The sequence below is a fragment of the Prionailurus bengalensis genome, chromosome B1 (genome assembly GCF_016509475.1).
Source record: "Prionailurus bengalensis isolate Pbe53 chromosome B1, Fcat_Pben_1.1_paternal_pri, whole genome shotgun sequence".
In the NCBI taxonomy this organism is placed as follows: Eukaryota; Metazoa; Chordata; class Mammalia; order Carnivora; family Felidae; genus Prionailurus; species Prionailurus bengalensis.
In genome coordinates, this window is record NC_057344.1 from 83,447,066 (window position 1) to 83,468,659 (window position 21,594).

The 21,594-nt window shown below is 38.5% G+C and overlaps 1 protein-coding gene across 4 annotated transcripts in view; it reads right to left on the minus strand.

Moving 5' to 3' along the window:
- The window catches only part of GAB1 (GRB2 associated binding protein 1), a 123,895-nt gene that overhangs the window by 24,731 nt on the left and 77,570 nt on the right, over positions 1-21,594 (minus strand). For 2 of the 4 annotated variants that reach the window (XM_043568180.1, XM_043568162.1), the window contains exons 2-5: positions 17,676-17,970; positions 4,990-5,215; positions 4,561-4,641; positions 361-962 (exon numbers count right to left, since the gene is read on the minus strand). In XM_043568180.1, coding sequence (XP_043424115.1) covers positions 361-962; positions 4,561-4,641; positions 4,990-5,215; positions 17,676-17,970 — 1,204 coding nt within the window. The remainder of the gene's footprint in view (positions 1-360; positions 963-4,560; positions 4,642-4,989; positions 5,216-17,675; positions 17,971-21,594) is intronic. The other 2 variants (XM_043568186.1, XM_043568171.1) reach the window with 1 other exon arrangement.

Sequence of the window (21,594 nt, forward strand, 5' to 3'; positions counted from 1 at the left end):
TTTCCTGCTCCTCTGTCCCATTAGAGTCTACACACCCAGGATACATGGAAAGCAGGAAAGAGGGGAGCACACTTCCTTTGGCAGGAAGGTATTACTAAGGCCATACTTCTTCAGGGATGGAAAACTCCACCTCTTTCTCCCTTCCAGCAGAGCATGCACACAGGCACTCGCTGCATGCACAAACACCCTTCAAAGGATCTACTGAGACTCTGCCATCTTCCTACATGAGTGGGTGACTGCAGAGCTGAGGAAAAAAAGGACTATCATTTACCATCATTCTATGCTGAAAAGAACAAATATTCAGATAAACAGATTTTCTATCGTTAACTTCTAACACAGTAGAAGCCAGTTAGAGCTGACCTTTTCGCAATTTGTTCAAATCCACAGTGGAAATGGTATTACTACGTGATGGTGGCATCCCTGCTGTAGGGATACAGTAACTACTGTCAGTATCTGAGGCCGTGCGTGTGATACTACACGTTTCCACAGGCGATCGGTCATGAGCCGGATGTGGTTTCGGTGGCCGAGGTGGAGGAATATCTGGAATAGTGTCTAGCTTTGACGTCTGTCCCAAAGTTCCTTCTGGAAATGTTCGTGGAATCTGATAAGTATTACCAGGTGTTGGAGGAATGTCATAACTAATAGATACATGCCTCATTTGAGTCTCTACACTTGATGTCCCAGATGGGGTATTAAAAACATAGAGTTCTCCATCTGCCTCGGTACTTGATGGAGACACCTTTGGTAAAACATCGTGGGAGTAACTTCTGGGCAGGTTATAAAGGCTGGAGTCTACAGAAACAGATGCAGCACGAGACGGTGGAGAGTCATACATCATTTGCTGCTGAAAAAAGCCATTCACTCCATGTTTGCTCTGGGAGGAAGCAGGATTTTTATGAGAAGGGACGTTATCATTGCAGTCTGTTTCAGAAGAGGTGGATTTTGCAGAATCAGCATGTGTTCTAAATAAAAATTGTTAATGACAGAAAATAAAACATGGTGAAGACATAAGACTACATTTTAATAAATATATTTATAGTTTAGCAATCAAACTACATGGCTTTTTTCATTAGATTTTTTTGTGTGATCCATAAGATTTAAAGCATGAATGTTCCTTAGTTTTTATGATTATACACCAGACAATAAAACCACCACCACAAAACCACCAAAAGCATTCTCCCTAATTCCTGCCCTGTACGTGCCCATACCCCCAAATCCACCTATTAAATCCATGATCCCTGAAGCACTGGAATTAGAAAGGTACAAAACTCTGAGAAAGGTAAATGATTAAGACATAGACACAAGGAAAATCATTTCCCCTGAAGAGCATGCAGAAACCTCGTGCCAATGCAGTTTATCAAGCTGGTCCATTGCTCTTTAGCCCACCTGTGGCAAATTCGTTGTTCTGCAAGACTATAAGTCTAATGATTTCCTGGTATTGAATAAATTCAATGTGACCTACAAGGAGGTGGCAACTTGAAAGGTTTGTATATCTTCCTTTCTACTAATTTTCTTTAACAAACACTCAGCCAATACTATAAAGACGATCAAAATATAACGCACAGAGTTCGCCAACTCCAAAAAATAATTAACCTTGAGAAATCTCATTAGAGTATATTTAATGTTTTGGGTACATTTCCAGTCTTTGCTTTCTGTGGTATCACAAAATTTGGGTAAAAGCCAAAATGAAGCTAATGATACCAGCACATTGCACTTCCTTAACGGTTAACAAGATACTTAACCTCTTGTGAGTGATGTCTAAAGTCTGGTAGGAACTTGAATTTAATCTTTTAAAATGTAACTTGTGAGAGTTCTTTAAGGTCTGATATCCCCTGATCTTTTAGTAACACCTAGCACTATGTATCACATGTATTTATTCAAACTCTCCACCGCTGGTGCACGGAACCCATACTGTAACATCCTCCCTGCCATTCTCCCTCGCTGATTACTCCCTCGTTTCACTGACTGGCTCCTTCTCCCCGTGTCTCCACCCGGGAACAGCCAACAGAATCCAGTCTTCTGGATTCTGATTCTTGACCACACACACCATTTAAAAACCCTCCTTTCTCATGACTTCACATTCCACTGAATGCTGATGACTCCCATCATCTCACCAAACTCTTGAGTCCCATATTTTCAAACTGTTCAAATATATTTCTATATGGTTACCCCAGTGTTAACCCTGCATAAGCATACAAGCCAAATTCAACTTACTTCTCAAACTGATTGTCCTTTCTGACTTGCCATGAAAAGAAATGTCTTTATCCAGATTCTCTAGGCTCAAAATGCAATCAGCGTTGACTCACTCTCTTTGATCTCCACCATCCCCCTTCAGGCACTGACTCCTTCTTTCTAACCAAGTAACTATTCCCTGCTCTGTTCCCACTGTCCCCACCCCAAGTTCAGGTCTGGGTCTCTGCTAAGATCCACACCACCGAACCCTCCTAAGAAGTCTCAGTGGACCTCCTTCCTCCAGTTTCTCCCTCTTCCAGTGAACTCAAGGGACCATACTGCGAGGCTGCTATAAGGTCAGTATTTTCAGAACATGGTTTTCGTATCACTCATCTATTTGGAGAAAATACTGTTAAAGGTCCCAGCAGGCTGTGGGAACTACAAAAAAAGCCCACAAGCAACTCCACTTACCATCCCTGGCTATACCATCCCTGGCTGAGGCTATACCATCCCTGGCTCCACCTGACATGCCCTATCTTATGCCCTACTCTCCCCCAGTGGAACCCTCTACTCTGGGCAGGCTCTCCTCTCATTTGCTTCCTCTGGACCCTCACTCTCACCTCGCCTTTCTCTCAAATGCTTTTTATGCAGATTGCTAATGACAGGGTCCTTTTCTCTCACCAACAAGTATAGTTCAAATCCTACACCTCCTTGGAAACGTTTCACCTCCCATTTTAAGAATACGTGCACTGTCCCTTCTAGGAATTTCTAATGCATCTACACATATTCTAAATTTGCACTTCATTTAATTCAAACATGTGGGTTAAGAGAAGCTAGAAGCACAAGTAATAAGTTCCCTGCTCTTGACTAGCTTATGGTTTAGCGAACAATAAACTATATATATCAAACTATTTCCAATTCTGTGATAAAAGGGAGGCATGACCAGGATGCTATGAAAACCCACAGAGGCATTTAGTTCAGGCTGGGAGTTTGGAGGAATGTTTCCTAGAGGAGTAGATGTCTGAGCTGAATCCTGAGTCCTGCCAGATGAACAAGAGTTTGCAAAGCAATTCTCTTGCCTTCACCTGCAGACACTTAACGTTCGCATGTTTTGACTTCTTCATAAGCTTTGCTTGTAAACTCTGAGGGTGACTGTATGTGAGGCGGCTTATGTAGTTAGTCTGTTCCTTCACAGCACCTACCAAGACAGTGGGCACATAGTGGATACTTCATAAATATCTGTCAATTAAGTGTCACTTCTGCAAAATACATAGATACAAAATCTATCTGAGCAGGGATTCTCAGCATAATTTCTACTATAACAGGAAAGCTGTAACACCAATGAGATCAATGAAAGATACCATATAACAAGAAAATGCACTGAAAACTGTGACTTAGCTATTGGCTTTTAAAAAGTTGATACTGAAAAATAATTGTGAATCTCTATAAAATAAAATCTTAGTTAGTAGCAGAGGTAACAAAGTTGCGAATGTATAATTTTAAATACTCACAGCAAACAAGCAAAAAATCAAGTTAGAATTTGAGATTATTAACTAGTGTTGATTTATAAAAAGATTTTTGTTTGTTTGTTTTTGTTTTTGTTTTTTTGCTCTTACAGGTAAAATCCCATTACAACAAATATCTAGAAACCCATCTTTGGAATGTCTGTATTCCATTATCTCAGGGAATCATTCATAACAACCTAATCTGTGGTTCTTGACAAATTCTATATAAAAATTGTTGAACAAGCACTTTGTACCATCTTAGTCCGGTAACAGTCACTTTCGCCATGAAAACAATCACAACAATTTTTTGTTATAAAATAATGCTTAATATCCAATCACTCCATTTAAAAAGCATCTTTCACATCTACTATGTAATTCCCACTTTTATATTCCTCAAGTGAGGACATAAATATCCCGAACATCACTAGTTGCCACCACACTGCTGATGGCAGACACGAGTTCCCTGGTCTTCATTTTCTGGCTCCAATTCTGTTACCTCTGGCCTTCCAATTAACAGAAAATGACAAGAGTGATCAAATGAAACTACTGCACAGCTTAGAAGAGAAGAAAGAAGCAGGAAGGGAGATGATGGGGAAACCAAGGGTTTGGGGAAGGCTTTATGATACCTTTGAGCAAGCACTGAAGTCCACAGATTTGTTTCTACTTAGAAATGTATAAACTCAGAGCTTGAGGTAAGCTCTGCTTCACGGCTAGGTACGATGACTGGAAAGTTTTACGGTTTTTAGCAATATACTTGATTGATTAGATTTCATCAAATTTCACTAAAACCCAATTTATATATTCCCATAGAATTTGCTATATTGGGATTTTACCTGTATAATTAATTTCTCACACAGATCCAAAGCAACCACAACACACTCACTGCAACGGAATCGTTTTGCTTTCAAAATCTTCTAGTAGTAGGTATTCCTCTCCTTCTTCAGAAACAAAAGATGACCCTTGGCTGGTTTACAATCACATAAGAAATGGAGCAAGATCACCATTTATAAATCAGTGCAATCTGTTAAGCAAGTAATACTGTGAGTCTGTAACAAAGACTATGAAACAGGAGACAGATTTCTAAAAGAGCCTTGTAGGTACAAGTGTTCTTTGCCAAAGATAGTAGAGAATGCGTTTCTTCCATAAAACTCCTGAATATCAGAAACCATTAGAAGAATATAACCTGAAATATAGTAAGCCTAAACTATAACCCTAGATAGCTGGGTTTCTGTTAAGCCTTCAAATCAGAATTTAAAAAGTTTCAAGATTCTAAGTGCGCACGCACGCACGCACACACGCACAGGTAATTTACCTGGTGGGTTCAGGCTTCTTGCTTTGACAGTTGATTAGCAAGAGGTAGTCTTGAGGATCCTCCTGGATGCCAACAGTTTCCAGGTGTGGTGGAAGATTAATTAGCTGATAGGGAGGAGGTGGAGCAGCGGAGGATGTATCTACCTGGGTGGACGGCGGTGCTGTGTTGACCGCCAAAGGTAAATCGGCTGGCGCCTGGGCAGAGTTGCCAGGGGGCTTCACAAGATCTGCAACACCAAAGTAGAACTGTCATCGTCTATCCCATTTTAAGGGCTGTTTCTTAAATAAAGCTCCTTGAAAGTTTGAAGACAAACTGTTTAAACACACAGGAGCGTGATAAACCATGACAATGTCAGTTAAAACAAATTCTACCTATACAGCAACATTTGTACAAGAAATTATTGGCTCTTGTCAAAGAGATATGAAGAGTAAAGGCTCTTTCTTCCAGAGGCTATAATAAAGCCATGTTAACTTTGCCTTGAACAATCTTTAGTTTTGAGGTACTGGCAATGAAGATGTTATATAATCGTAGCACCAGAGGTAGATTTTTTTCCATAATAAAAAAACAGTGTTTCCCATGCCAAGCCAACTTTCCAAGGAGGCCCATTTTATTATGTGGCATTTACAGGCACGAGGATCACCTCTTCGCCCCATCTTTATTTTGCTGTTCATTCTTTTCCTTCTACTCCTCAGCAGACTAAGGAGAAATAGTTCTAATTCTGGGATTCATGTTCAGGGAAAGAGATTTTCTTTAATGCTTCTCCTCTCCCCTCAGCTCATAGCCTCATTTACCATTTATTGGGTTTCTGTAATATTTTCAGGCAAAAGGGGTCAGCAAGTGAGGGAGTAATTTATTAAGCACTTAACAATGTTCTGAGAAGATATATGAAGCTAGCTAAATTGTTTACAGTTAAGTAATCTGAAAACAAACTGAAAACCTAGAGATAAAATCCCACGTTAATCACTGACACAACCAAATAAATTTTCAAGAACCCAGAAGAAAAATTCTCTGTTAGTGTGGTTAGGAATACAAGACTAAAAATCCAGAAAAAGGTAAATACTCATATATGAATAAACAAATTTATTTACTGTCTGTTTATGTTAGAACAGAAAAGGCTGGCTTCAAACGGAGATTTTTTTTTTTTAATTTTTTTTTCAACGTTTTTATTTTATTTTTTTTTAAGATAGAGAGAGACAGAGCATGAACGGGGGAGGGGCAGAGAGAGAGGGAGACACAGAATCGGAAACAGGCTCCAGGCTCTGAGCCATCAGCCCAGAGCCCGATGCGGGGCTCGAACTCACAGACTGCGAGATCGTGACCTGGCTGAAGTCGGACGCTTAACCGACTGCGCCACCCAGGCGCCCCGAGATTTTTTTTTAGTAACAAAACATTATCTAAAAGACACTAAAAAGTGGTAAAGGATTTAATATTTTCAACCAAATAAAATCAAATGGGAGGTCATATGACCTGTCAATTCACCAGGAAGGAGCTACATGTCAGCTCTAGCTTCCCTAGACACTACAGGATAAGTCCACATGGTTTTGATAATGTCTTTATGTATTCAACTTTAATATCTGTATATGCACCACAGCAAAATTTATGTAGTTTATATTTTATAACTGTTCTTCCTAAGCACAGAAGCTGATATCATGGGGGGCCTGGGTGGCTCAGTCGGTTAAGCATCCAACTATTGGTTTCAGCTCAGGTCATGATCTCATGGCTTCGTGGGATTGAGCCCTAAACTGGGCTCTGTGCTGACAGTGTGGAACCTGCTTGGAATTCTCTCTCTCTTTCTCTCTCTCTCTCTCTCTCTCTCTCCCCCGTCTCTCTCTGCCCCTCATGCATGCTCTTTCTCAAAATTAATAAACTTTTTAAAAAAGCTCATAATTATAAAGCTTGAATAAACACATTAGTATGGCTAAATATAAGTTTACCTTTATTTATGGGTCCCCAAAACAAACACAAAGGATCAGAACTCCTATGCATCAGTGTGCCCCACAGGTGGTAGATGCTTAAAGTGTTTCATTCACCTAGCAGAAACTCACTAAGCACTTTCTTTCTTTCTCTCTCTTTCTTTTTTTAAATGTTTATTTAAAAAATAATAATAAATAAATAAATAAATAAATAGTTTATTTTTGAAGGAGAGAGAGACATAGTGTGAGCAGGGGAGGGGCAGAGAGAGAGGGAGATACAGAATCTGAAGCAGGCTCCAGGTTCTGAGCTGTCAGCACAGAGCCGGATGCGGGGCTCAAACTCATGAGCTGTGAGATCATGACCAGAGCCAAAGTCGGACTCAGCTTAACCAACTGAGCCACCCAGGTGCCCCACTAGGCACTTTCTCTACGTCATGCTGGAAGAGATTAAAGCAAGGGGCACTCCCAAATCTTCAAGATCCATTCAACTGCAAGTGCAGTTTGGAATTTGCTCAAGCATTATGTCAGCCCTACTAGGTGCTAATTTAAGTATGAAGACTTCTTTCACTTGGAGAGTTTGGCCTGAGTACACAGAAGTTGAGCTAATTTCTAACATTTTCTCTTTGTTATGCTGCATGCAATGTCAAGTCTTCATACAAGCTCATCTAATAAAATCTAATACTTCATGCCAGGAGTTAATTCCTTCTTATTTATGAAAGGTGAGAAAAGAAAATGGTGAGAACAGAAAAATATTCTTTTGGACATTTATACAACATAATGCCATAATTTCAGTGGGAACTCATAAATACCTCATTATGTCTAATAGATGTTGATTGCCAATAGTGTACATAATGTACTCTGTGAAATGTTTTACTGTTTTGACTCAGTTACAAATATATAAAGATTTAGTTAAGAGGATTTTACATCAGTGATTCAGTAAATCCTTGTGCATTGTTAAATTTAAGAGAATTATGAAAAATATTTACCTGAAATATAAAAATTTTCAGAAAAAATATTTTCTGAAGAGCTTTCAGAAAAACCTATACAACTTCAAGGAAGAAAGGGGGTGAGGCGAGAGGTCAGAAAGCAGTTACCATATCCTATAGGCTGTATTCACAAATACATTTTACATCTTTTTGTGCCATAGACATGTGGTAAAATCGTATGATCCCATTCAATTTTTAGTTCTGACCAAAACAAAATGAAACTCAACACTGGAAACACATCACTAAATAAAACAGTCTGAAACCTAATTCTCCACTGTAACTCCTAAAGTAAGTTTTTCAGGTGGATGTTTTTAGAGATACACTTTTCCTTTAATATTTTTTCTAAACTTGATAACTACACACTAAATGAACACAGTGATTCATCTTCAGTGTGGGAAAAGAATCACCCGGCCAGGCAATCCTTTTATCTGACCCTGTTTTATTAACACAATGGGACCATCTCATTTTTAACCTTCCATTTCTTCTACCTGTGAATGACTAAAGTTTTTTATCCTCTTTAGAGATGCAAGATCCTCTCAATTTCTGGAAGAAAAAAAAAAGACTGGGATTCAAAGGTTCCTTTTTAAAAAATATATAGTATCTTGTTCACAATATGGGAAAGCTTGCATCTACTTCTAAGAGGCAAGAACTGGAGAGAACTTCCACTATGTTCACTAGCAAGCTCATGAAAGAAAAGACCTTTAAACAGCCATGAAAAGCAAGCCCAACCATTCCAAACAAGATGGCATATGAAGACTTAAAAAGGAAAGGGAGGGGCGCCTGGGTGGCGCAGTTGGTTAAGCGTCCGACTTCAGCCAGGTCACGATCTCACGGTCCGTGAGTTCGAGCCCCGCGTCGGGCTCTGGGCTGATGGCTCGGAGCCTGGAGCCTGTTTCCGATTCTGTGTCTCCCTCTCTCTCTGCCCCTCCCCCGTTCATGCTCTCTCTCTCTCTGTCCCAAAAATAAATAAACGTTGAAAAAAAAATTTAAAAAAAAAAAAAAAAAAAAAAAAGGAAAGGGAACCGGGGCACCTGGGTGGTTCAGTTGGTTAAGAGTCTGACTTCGGCTCAGGTCGTGATCTGGCGTTCGTGGGTTCGAGCCCCGGGGCAGGCTCTGTGCTGACAGCTCAGAGCCTGGAGCCTGCTTCGGATTCTGTGTCTCCCTCTCTCTCTGCCCCTCCCCTGCTCGTGCTCTGTCTCTCAAAAAAATTAAATAAAACATTAAAAATTTTTTTTTAAAAAAAGGAGAGGGAACACTGCTCTGCCACTTTGGCTCAGATAATGCACTATCTTCAAAGTTTTAGTCTTTGGGGCTGTTTTACTCATATTAATTTGACTATATACTCAGCTCTGCATATTTTAATGCAAGCATTGCAGTGTGTCTAAGTACCCTCATTTCTGGTCAAAGTTAACCAATTGGTCTGAAAAACTTCTGTTCCACTTTATAAAGACACATGATTTACCCCATTCTGCCAGACAAGTAGTTGAGCAGATCCCGTTTGTTGTTTTCTGCCTCACCTGGGTCTCTAACTTACTGCTCTTTCTAAGTAATGCTGGTATCAAGTTTCTGAGAACCAAATATCAGCTTAGGGTTTGCTTATGTGTGTAAAATCATTTCCTGTGTCTTAATTCAAAAAACATAAAGAGTATAATTAGCATTCGTTAAAGGCCTAATAAGCTGCTGGAGCAAATTCTTAACTAAATTTTACTTAGAAAGGTAACAAGTACTGGTAAGGTAAGCTTCAACCAGCTTATGGTGAAAAGAAGTATATCATTATGTGAAGAGAACTACAAATAATAAATTGGTCCACATGACCCTGGCTTAATGCACAGTTTTATCCTGGTTGGAACCATAATGCCCTGGTGTTACTGTCCCTCATAGAAGTCGGGTGCCTACGTAATGCCTCTAAACAGTCAAAATAACATATACAGATATATTTTTTCTTTTAAATTAATTTTTTTTAATTTGAGAGAGAGAGAGAGAGAGAGCGCGTGTGAGTCGGGGAGAGGGACAGAAGGAGAGGGACAATCTTAAGCAGGCTCCACACTCAGCAAGGAGCCCAATATGGGGCTGGATCCCATGACCCTGGGATCATGACCTGAGATAAAATCAAGAGTCGGATGCTCAACCAACTGAGCCACCCAGGTACCCCATATATACATGCGTACATACATACATACATACACATATATATAAAGGCACAAGAGCTCAAGCCCAGGGAAGCAATTCTACTCTTTCTCATTGATAAGGAGAATATTTCAAAGTTAATATGACAGGTCCTCTGATTTTGTAACTACTGCCATACTGTATTTAGCATGTGGTAATAAAACTGCAGTGTTGCTCATGTCCTTGTCAGGAGACTAGATGAGATCCTTTTCTCTCAAGCTGGGCTACATTTGCTGATAGGATACTTTCTGGTTTCTACAGCAAAAATTTTACCTTTATGTTCACAAACAGGTCAACAGGCAAATACGTCAAGGTTACTCTGTTTCTATTAATTACTAATTTACGTGGTCTGTTGTAGATTTTTTTTTTTGTCAAGAGATGCATTTTGATTGATCTATGCCTAATTAACTTAACAAATTAAGAGTCTATCGACAAAGATTATACATCAATTAACATCAATCCTAAAGTAACTGTTTTCTCATTTCAGAACACATCATTTTTTACAGAAGAACATTTTGTAAAGGTAAATCTAACAAATGTATACAAATGAGAAACATCAGTAGTTGCAATTTTTAGTGAAGCAACCTGCAATTTCAATTTATTTATTCAAAAATTGAAGACCTTTAATCATAGCCCAATCTATTTAATGTGTTTCAAATAGAAATTTTTAAAAAAATTTTTTTTCAACGTTATTTATTTATTTATTTATTTATTTATTTATTTATTGGGACAGAGAGAGACAGAGCATGAATGGGGGAGGGGCAGAGAGAGGGAGACACAGAATCGGAAACAGGCTCCAGGCTCTGAGCCATCAGCCCAGAGCCTGACGCAGGGCTCAAACTCACGGACTGCGAGATCGTGACCTGAGCGGAAGTCGGACGCTTAACCGACTGCGCCACCCAGGCGCCCCAGAAATTTTTTTATTTTGATGATCTCCTTAATAGGTTGTGCAAACATTCTTGGAAACTTTTTAAATAAACCCCTAGGAAGTGCTGAAAATGTCTTAATTCTTAATCCAGAGGCATCCATCCTGCCATCAGAATCACTGCGGGGATTTTAAAGATCTAGGTGCTGGAGCCCCATCCCAGGAGACTCAATGAATCAAGATCTCAAGAGCAGTAACTTGAAAATGTGTAAGAAAACAAAACAAAAACAGAATAAACTCTAGTTAAACTGGTCCTCAGGGAAATGCAAATTAAAACCACAATGAGGGGCACCTGAGTGGCTCAGTGGGTTAAGCAGCCACCTCTTGATTTCCACTCAGGTCATGATCTCAGGGTCGTGAGATCCAGTCCTCTGTTGGGCTCTGTGCACAGCGTGGAGCCCACTTAAGATTCTGTCTCTCTCCCTCTCTCTCTCAAAAATAAAAATAAATAATAAAACTACAATGAGACACCAGTACACATTCATGAGGATGGCTAAAATTAATGACTGACAAGACCAAATGGTGACGAGAATGTAGATAACTGGCAGTCTCCTACACTGCTGGTAGGAAAGCAACCAGTACATATCCTACGATGTAGCAATTCCATCCATCGCTATTTACCCATAAGAACTAAGGGTTTATGTCCATCAAAAGATATATATATAACAACACTCACAACAGCTTTATTTGTATCAAAATAGAAATAACCCAAATGTCTATCAACATTCAAACATATCCATAATTTGTGACATACTCATAAAAATGGAATGCTACACAAGATGAAGAACTCCCACTACATGCTACATGGATGAATCTCATAGACTTCTATTGGAAAAAAGAAGCCAGATTCAATGGTTTTGCTCATATAAAGTTCAGATACAGGCAATACTAATCTATGGTTATAGAATCAAAATCAAAAAAAATTTTTCTGGGTTTGTACTGGAAAGAAGGATGAAAAAAACCTTCTGGGGGCTGGACATATTATCTTTTTTTAACTCTGAGTGGCAGTTACACAGATTTATGTTTCTATATATAGATATAGATGGATGTATACAACTATATTGTACTGTATACTTAAGATCTGTACCTTCGACAGTAATGCGTCATACCTGAATGAAAGGTAAATAAAAATAAATCTAGCAGTTCTCTAATTAAGAACTGCTTTTACAGGAAAAGGGAGCATATGTATATTCTTACATTAGTTTACCTACTTTTCTAAAGGGAAGAATATCAAACAGTGACTATTTTTAAGCCACTATTATCTGGGCACTTCAAGAAAAGCAACTCAACTGATTGATAAGAGGCAACTTTCTAATCTTGCACCCTGAAATTAGACCAGGAGCCTTTGCGCCAAGTTAGTTAGCTGTTTAGAGCCCTTAGGCTGTGTTTTCTGGCACTTGTTAAGCAGATTTAACAGCTTCCACCTTGGTGTAGAAACAAAAATAAATCTGCACATTTCCAAGAAAAACAAAAGAAATTAGTCTCTACCCTCAAATCTGCTAAATAAAAGCATTCATAGGAACCGCACACAGTTCAATGAGCTACAATTTAAAAACAGATTCAGCTTGCCAGCATTCTGAGTATTCAATAATAGCAGTGGTCACCTGGGGCAGCGGAAATAACATGGTAACGATATTTTGAGAGGTTCCTGGAATCAAAACACAGGTCAGATTTTTCCCCTTTCCTTTTGTTTTCAGCAAAAAGTAGTTATTCTCATAGGGACTGGGGATAGTTATTTTCTCAGATTGTAATACCCAAGCATAGCATATTTCTTCCCACATCTTGCCTGACACAAGTATAGGGAAAAATGATTTCGTGTCATTAGTTTTAAGCCAAGAGTAAGAGCATACTCAACTTTGAAATGGGAAGAGCACAGGGCTCAGGGGACAGATTCTAGGTAAAAACAAAAACACCTATTATTTAGTGACTGGTGGGGAGATCTATTTAGAAGCAAGAGAATATAAAGCAGGTGGTAAAGCAAATGGAAGAACAAAGACATTCTGATATTTACTTTGTCATATTAAATTGTATGACTGTGATCACAAAAGATAATAGCAGTTCTTTGCTGTTTGATTCTTTAAATGTGTAGATTTTTGTTAAGGCATCTAGCAAAGTCAGCTACTACCAATGAATAAAATGCAGTGGTTAACTTTGAAGCGTTTTTGCAGTTTTGCTACTATGCATGAAAAAATCAAAATTATAGAAAAAAATTTTTTTGTGGCTCCTAGATACTACACAATGAAGGACTATTCATCTTTCACTGATATATGACCTACTAATTTATTTACAAGTTCATAATTTATGAGACACTCAAGTCTTCAACATCATAGTAAGACATTTCTAATTGTGGCTATTTGGGAGAAAGCCAGGATGAACTTGCAAAAAATTCTATATTGTAGAACTTAAAAAAACAAATGTAGTTGCATTTAGATATAGCTCATGAACTACACTTAGAAAGCACTGGCAAATTGAAGTCCTTAGCGGCCTGTTATGTGAACAAATAAAAGTGAGTTATGATTAGTACAGCTGTTTGTGGTAACCAACTTATTATATACATCAAATTTGATTAACAATACTGGAAATTTTCTCACAACCTCCCCTTTTATTGATATTGTGAAGATAAAACATTCACAAATTAAGAGTTTCATTCAAGACAAATGTATTTAAAAAAATTTTTTTTAATGTTTATTTATTTTTGAGAGAGAGACAGACAGACAGACAGACAGAGACACAGCATGAGCAGGGGATGGGTCAGAGAGAGAGGGAGACACAGAATCCGAAGCATGCTCCAGGCTCTGAGCTGTCACCACACAGCCCGACATGGGACTCGAACTCACAAACCACAAGATCATGACCTGAGCCAAAGTTGGACGCTTAACCGACTGAGCCACCCAGGCGCCCCTAGACAAATGCATTTCTAATCTATTTTAAAAGGATTTGGGAGTTTGCGCCCCTCCCTATATTGGTAAATTCATGAAGCAAAAAACAGACATTGTGACTGATTATGACTACAAATACAACAAAAATGTTTCACCAAGTATAAAATAAAGTTCTCGGTACATTATCAGCTATAGTACAGAGACATTTAAAACTACCTATGCTTTTCCTGACCTTCTTAAAACTAAATTAACTGCTATCTATGCTTATTTATTTTTTCTTTAACTGGACACTTATCTAACAATATTATAATTCCTAGATTATTTTCCTGTCTCTGTTAGACTGACTATAAGCTCTATGAGGGCAAGAGCTGTATTAACACAGTCTCATAGTTTCATACTTTGATATATGTATATAATCATACTTTAATAATCATATTAAATTATATATATATTATATATAATTATTAAATATATTAAATTATATATATTATATATATTTTTTTCCACACACATTATGTATCTTGCACTCATCAACTGTAATGAATTATTATTCTGAGTATGAATCCTTCCCCACTAGACGCTCAGTTCCACATCTGTAATGTTTGCCATTTGTCCCCCTAACTAGTCACCTAATAATATATAGGTTGAATGAATATCCAAAGCCTAGTAGAGTGCTGGCAAATTCAGTAATTTGGTAAATTAATGAATCAATTTCCAAAACAGATAAAATCTTCCTTCTTCCCAGAGATGACTGGGTGTTCATCAAACTTCCAGATGATGAGATGAGAGTCATTCTAAGGTGGACAAATGGACCAGACTCCACGCCTTGAAACTCACAAAGTTAATCTCAGATACTTGTGCATTTGAAATTCTTATTTGGGGTTCTCAACTCTACCCACCCCTGAAAGGGCTTCCAAAAATTAGACATATTCCTTGACTGAAGAATGTATCTCCTCTTGGAGGATATCTCATTTCCTTTGGTAATATATTTAGGAGAATTATACAGAAAACAAAAAGAGACGGAAGAATCCCTACTACTTAGTCTTTCAGATTAACTAAATCTATACAGGCAACCGATGAAGACAGAAGTCTACTTTTATGTCCCTAAAAACAAAATCTAAATTGAAAAGAAAGTCATCACCAAAAAGCGTATACAAGGACTTAAATTATTTTAACTGAAAATCCATCACATAATGAAATTAATGTGGTATCTTAATCCAAAAATTATCATTACTGCATGGTCATTAAACAGCCATTAGAGAGCTATCTTATTTGTGACTTTAACTTTAAAATCCTCTACTGCACTCAAATATAGACCTTATATGCAAGAATGGAAAGGAGTTTAACTGGAGTTAGGAGTCATACCTCCACATGCACTTAAATGTGAACATACTTATTAGTAATTTCACAAAAACCACTAAAGCTTAATTCCACAGGTGAAACAATTTCTTGGGCTTTTAATCACTAGAACTCTGCTGAAAAGCTCTAGTTCATCAGCCACCTCCTGTCTAAACTGGATGCCTCCTTGCCTGTTTCAGTGCTGCTCCCTCTCAGGATTCTGGATTCTCTCACCAAGGGGTTTCCCCACCCCACTGGGCCAATCCCAGCCCTGGAAGGCTCCTCCTTGTGGGCTGCTGACTGGCCAGAGAGGAAACAGCATGCTGACCTGAGCTAATTAGAGATGACTGCTGTTTCACTTCAATTCAAAACTTGATGTTAATTGTTGATGCAATTTTTCCAGCCCTCACTGAAACTCCAACACTCCTAAATATAGATATTTGGAAATGCACACTGTAAATGGCAGTATAACCATGAAGATGCTAAGTTCAAAGACCTGAGGGCGCCTTTCTTTCTGATTTTTGGGTTTACAGACCTAAATTTGTTTTTTTTTTTTTTTTAATTTTTTTTTTCAACGTTGTTTTTTTTTTGGGGGGGGACAGAGAGAGACAGAGCATGAACGGGGGAGGGGCAGAGAGAGAGGGAGACACAGAATCAGAAACAGGCTCCAGGCTCTGAGCCATCAGCCCAGAGCCCGACGCGGGGCTCGAACTCCCGGACCGCGAGATCGTGACCTGGCCGAAGTCGGACGCTTAACCGACTGCGCCACCCAGGCGCCCCTACAGACCTAAATTTGTGTTGGGGTCCCCTAGATATGTGTTTGTTGTCAAAGTAAGAGAAGTAGAGAAGTGGACGGGGAATAAGTGGTCAAGACAGCTATATAAGCACCTGAAGAGGAATTCTGCTTGTAAAAATCTTTAAAAAATTTTTTTGTTAATGTTTACTTATTTTTGAGAGGGAGAGGGGAACAGGGTGAGCAGGGGAAGGGCAGAGAGAGAGGGAGACAGAGAATCTTAAGCAGGCTCCAGGCTGTGAGCTATCAGCACAGAGCCCTAGCAGGGCTCAAACTCACAAACCGTGAGATCATGACCTGAGCCGAAGTTTGACGCTTAACTGACTGAGCCACCCTGGTGCCCCCACGTGTAAAATTCTTTATGAGACCTTTACTCAATCATTCAGTTCTTCCCAGGACAGATACTCCAGAACTCAGTGACTCAACCAACTCTCTTTTCTCTCCTCCCACCCCCATTTTTATCATTCACAGCCCCCTGCTCTAGTCACATATGATTCTGTTCCACCTCAGGGTCCTTGCTCTCCCTTGCCCCTAAGCCTAGAGGATTCTACATCCCTTTTTTCATTTATGTAGAAATATTACTTCCTGGGGCGCCTGGGTGGCTCAGTCAGTTAAGTGTCTGACTTCGGCTCAGGTCATGATCTTGAGGTCCATGAGTTTGAGCCCCGCGTCGGGCTCTGTGCTGACAGCTCAGAGCCTGGAGCCTGTTTCAGATTCTGTGTCTCCCACTCTCTCTGACCCTCCCCCGTTCATGCTCTGTCTCTCTCTGTCTCAAAAATAAATAAACGTTAAAAAAAAAAATATACTACTTCCTTCAAAAACCTACAATTTACCTGAGAAGCTTTTCTTCACTACCTGTTATCCAAACCTTGAGCCTCTTCTTCCTCCATGCTGTTTTTAGGATCTTTGTGTTAAATAAACTCATTTGTTACTTTTTTTTATCATGTTTTGTGACTGATTGTCACTTGCTTTTCATAGGTATTGATAATCCTCTTGACTATTTCATAACTTCATAATCCAATATGGTCTTCTAAATTTTTTTTAATATTTATTTTTTGAGAGACAGAGAGAGAGAGAGAGAGAGACAGACAGACAGACAGACAGAGGAAAAGCGGGGGGTGAGGGCAGAGAAAGAGGGAGACACAGAATCTGAAGCAGGCTCCAGACTCTAAGCTGCCAGCACAGAGCCCAACGTGAAGCTTGAAACAATGAACAGTGAGATCATGATCTGTGCTGAAGTCAGATGCTTAACTGACTGAGCCATCCAAGTGCCCCATAATCCAATATAGTTTTTAAAATAACATCAAAATAATTGAGTCACATAAAAATGCTGTTTTTAAAATAGGTGAAAAATAGTCAAGTATCAGCAGTGCTATAAAGTTCAACTTAGTATTTATATAGAAACTCAGGAAATGCTCTCAAATAAGTATGTCTTCTTGTCACCTTCTTCTTCAAGACATTTATTTAGATACTGCCCCACATGGTTAAGTCTCTCTTTCTAAAACCTATGAAAAGCTTCTCCCCAAAATGATTAGAGGGTTATTAGTGCTTTTTCCAAATGGTGTTAGCTATTATAAAAAAGAAAATATTATACTGAGTAACCGAAATAACAAAGACTTTTATAATAGTTCTAAAAATGCAGCAATAAAGGAGAACTCAGGTTGAATAATAAAATCTTGAGCTTACCTTCCTCCGTAGGATTAAACCCACAGATGTCACAAATGCAACGAACCCACTTATTCATCTCTTCCTCACTGTCTGCTACCAAGTAGAAAATTCGGTCAATGGTGTTGATATCAAAAATGTAGCTGTTTTCAAACTCTTTTTTGTTAAATGTCAATCCAGCATCAACTTGCTGACATAAATTTAAATCAATAATACGGATAGGCTTCTTGGCATGATCATTTTTGTAATACTCCAGGACATCTGGATCTCCAGTTAAGCGACCACTGCGTAACACAAACCATCTCCTCTTCCATGCCTAGGGATGAAACAAAAATATCCATCTAGTATTAATTTGAGAGAGATTTTTCAAGAAGATGCACATTTATCAATGCACATTTCACAAATGAATTGTTGAAAGTCACATACATGTTTTCTTTGTTTCCAGGGAATAATCTACCACTCTTTACTGATGCCTCAACTTAAAAATGTGTCTATATATACATATTTATTATTTTCTATTAGATCTAATAGAATATTAGAAGATATTGATCTATATTAGATGGTATTACATAATGTAACATCAGGTCAATAAATTAAGGAAGACTGAGTTTTTACTAAATATAAAAAAACAGTGGTTTCAACAAATGGTGCTGGGAAAACTGGATATCCACATGCAAAAGAAGTTGGACTCTACATCATACAAAAATTAACTCAAAATGGATCATCAAAGACCTACACATAGGAGCTAAAATTAGAAAACTCTTAGAAGAAAACACAGGGGAAATCTTCATAACATTAGATTAGGCAATTGACAGGACATTAAGAACGCAGAAGAAACACAAAAGAAAAAAAATAGGTAAACTGGATTACATCAAAATTTAAAATGTACACATTGAAGGACTCAATCAATAGAGTGAAAAGTCAGCTCACAGAATGAGAGAAAGTATCTGCAAATAATTTGTCTCATAAAAGATTAACGTCTAGAATATATAAAGAATTCCTACAACTCAGTAACAACAAAATAACCTAGTTTAAAAATGGGCAAAGGACTTAAACAGAGTCTCCAAAGAAGATATACAAATGGCCAATAAGCACATGAAAAAATGCTCAACATCTTATCATCAGAGAAATGCAAATCAAAACCACAATGTGATACAATTTCATACACATTAAAATGTCTTTTATAAAAACCACAGAAAATAACAAGTGCTGGCCAGGATGGCAGAAATTAGAACCAGTATGGAAAACGGTATGGCAGTTCCACAAGATTCCAGTTGTAAATATCCAAAAGAATTGAAAACAAGGTCTCAAACAGGTATTTGCACCCCATGTTTATAGTAGCATTACTCACAACAGTCAAAAGGTAGGCGCAACCCAAGTGTCCATTGATGAATGAAGAAATGAACAAAATGTGGAATATACAAAGAACACTGTTCAGTCTTAAAAGGGAAGAAAAATCTGACACACGCTATAACATGGATGAATCTTGAGATGTTATGCTAAGTGAAAAAAGCCAGTCACAAAAGGATAAAGTATATGACTCCACTTATACGAGGACTTAATCAAAATCTAGAGACCAAATGCAGAATGGTGGTTGCCAGTAGTTGGAAGATGGGGATAATAGTGTTTAGTGGGCGGCGTTTCAGTAAGGGATAATAAAGAAATTCTGGAGATAGATACTGGTGACGGTTGCACAACAAAGTGAATGTACTTCATGCCACTGAAGCTGAACACTTAAAAATGGTTAAAATGGTAAACTTTATGTTAGGTACAGCTTACCACATTAAAAAAAAGGCAAGGTTTTTCATGCCTTACTATCAAGCCATCAGTACATAAAGGGCGGGGGGCACCTGGGTGGCTCAGTCAGTTAAGTGTCTGACTTCAGCTTAGGTCATAATCTCACAGTTCGTGGGTTCGAGCCTTGCGTCCAGCTCTGGGCTGACAGCCCTCTCTCTCCCCCTCTGCCCCTCCCCCACTCATGCTCTGTCTCTCAAAAATAAATAAATGTTAAAAAAAAAAGAATACAGGGGCGCCTGGGTGGCGCAGTCGGTTAAGCGTCCGACTTCAGCCAGGTCACGATCTCGCGGTCCGTGAGTTCGAGCCCCGTGTCAGGCTCTGGGCTGATGGCTCAGAGCCTGGAGCCTGTTTCTGATTCTGTGTCTCCCTCTCTCTCTGCCCCTCCCCCGTTCATGCTGTGTCTCTGTCCCAAAAATAAATAAACATTGAAAAAAAAAATTAAAAAAAAAAAAAAGAATACATAAAGGTACTTCTTCAAAAGACTCCTTTGTATTTTAAGCTTCTCACTCACTCTTGTGTGAGGGGAATGGAGAAAAAAGAGTTTAAAAGCTTTCCTTGTTTCTCACCTGAAAAGCAAGCAAAGAAATGGGCTGTGTCTTTCTTCCGGTGAGTCTATTTTCAAAGACCACATGGATAAGATCTGTATTCTTATGGGTTGCAATTTTCCTCCTCCTCTCTCTTTCTCTTTTCCCTTTTCTTCCCAACAAACATATACTAGCAATCTAGATCTATACTCACCATGTACTTCCTCCACAAATTTTGGTCAATTACGGGTTTCATACTATGCCTCAACAGGCCTAAAATTCTTTTACTATTACTCTCTAAAATCTCGTTGATTAAATAATAAAAACAGAACTGAATGACTGAAACAGTGCTTCAGCAGTCTTTAAATCCAACAACTCTGCCCAGAAACAATATTAAGTCTTAATCCTCCTTGAATGTTTTTTTTTCTCTTAAAAAGATTTTTTTAATGTTTATTTATTTTTGAGAGACAGAAAGAGACAGAGCATGAGCAGGGGAGGGGCTGAGAGAGAGAGAGAGACACGCAGAATCTGAAACAGGCTCCAGGCTCTAAGCTGTCAACACAGAGCTCGAAGTGGGGCTCGAACCCATGAACTGTGAATTCATGACCTGAGCCAAAGTCAGCCACTTAACCGACTGAGCCACCCAGGCACCCCGAACGCCTTCTTAAAACCTGGACAACTGTACTTATAACTGAATTAGCTTGGGCGATAACTTTAGGTTTAACATTTTAATAGACTCTAACTGTATCCATTCAAGGAAATGTAGCTACATTAAAAGGTAAATCAGTGAGCTAACCAGTCAATAAGTTATCTATTCTATTGTAAATACCTGTGGGGAGAACTACAAGTAGGTAATTCGTGATCGCTACTCTTAAGGAGTTGACTAATCATGAAGCAAATATTTACAATACACGAAAATATTTGATAATACAGCAAACCTGTCAACGTACCTGCAGAACTATTGTTAAATGGAGAGGCATTCCTTCATGGAAAAACTGGAAGCAATCCTTCAATAAGATTTAGGAGAAATATCACAAAAGCCTAAAAATATTACGTAGTTCTTTAATGTCAACAAGGTTTTAAATTAACTTCTCAGTCCAACTATAACTCCAAGCAAAGAGGAACTAGTCGTGTCCATAAAGAGACGGCAGTGGGAAGTTCTTCTAGATGCTTTAGAGAACACTGATAAATCCTAACATGTTAAATTCACATGACTTTAGCACTGGTTTCTGGATTACAAAAATCCATTTAGTTAGTAAGTAAGACATTTATTTACTTCAAAATAAATAAATATCATCTCTTAGTAAAGTTATGCGATACCTCTCTATCAAGCGGTAAGCCTGAAAAAGTAATAGAGAAGAAAAGAGAGACGAAATATAGTATTATGTCACTTCTTTAGGGCCATCAAGGAATCATAGCTTTTAGTAAGTGATTTCTCCAGATAGTAAAGATTCTGTCTTTAAATGCAGAAATGACTTTTTAAAACTTTAATGTCTCTTGTCGAAATCTTTCTACAATGCCTCACTACATAATTCATTGAACACAATCCACCCATTCCCCAATGACTCAGACGAAGTATTACAGGCATCAATCTCTATACTGCACTTTCAGGGAAGCTC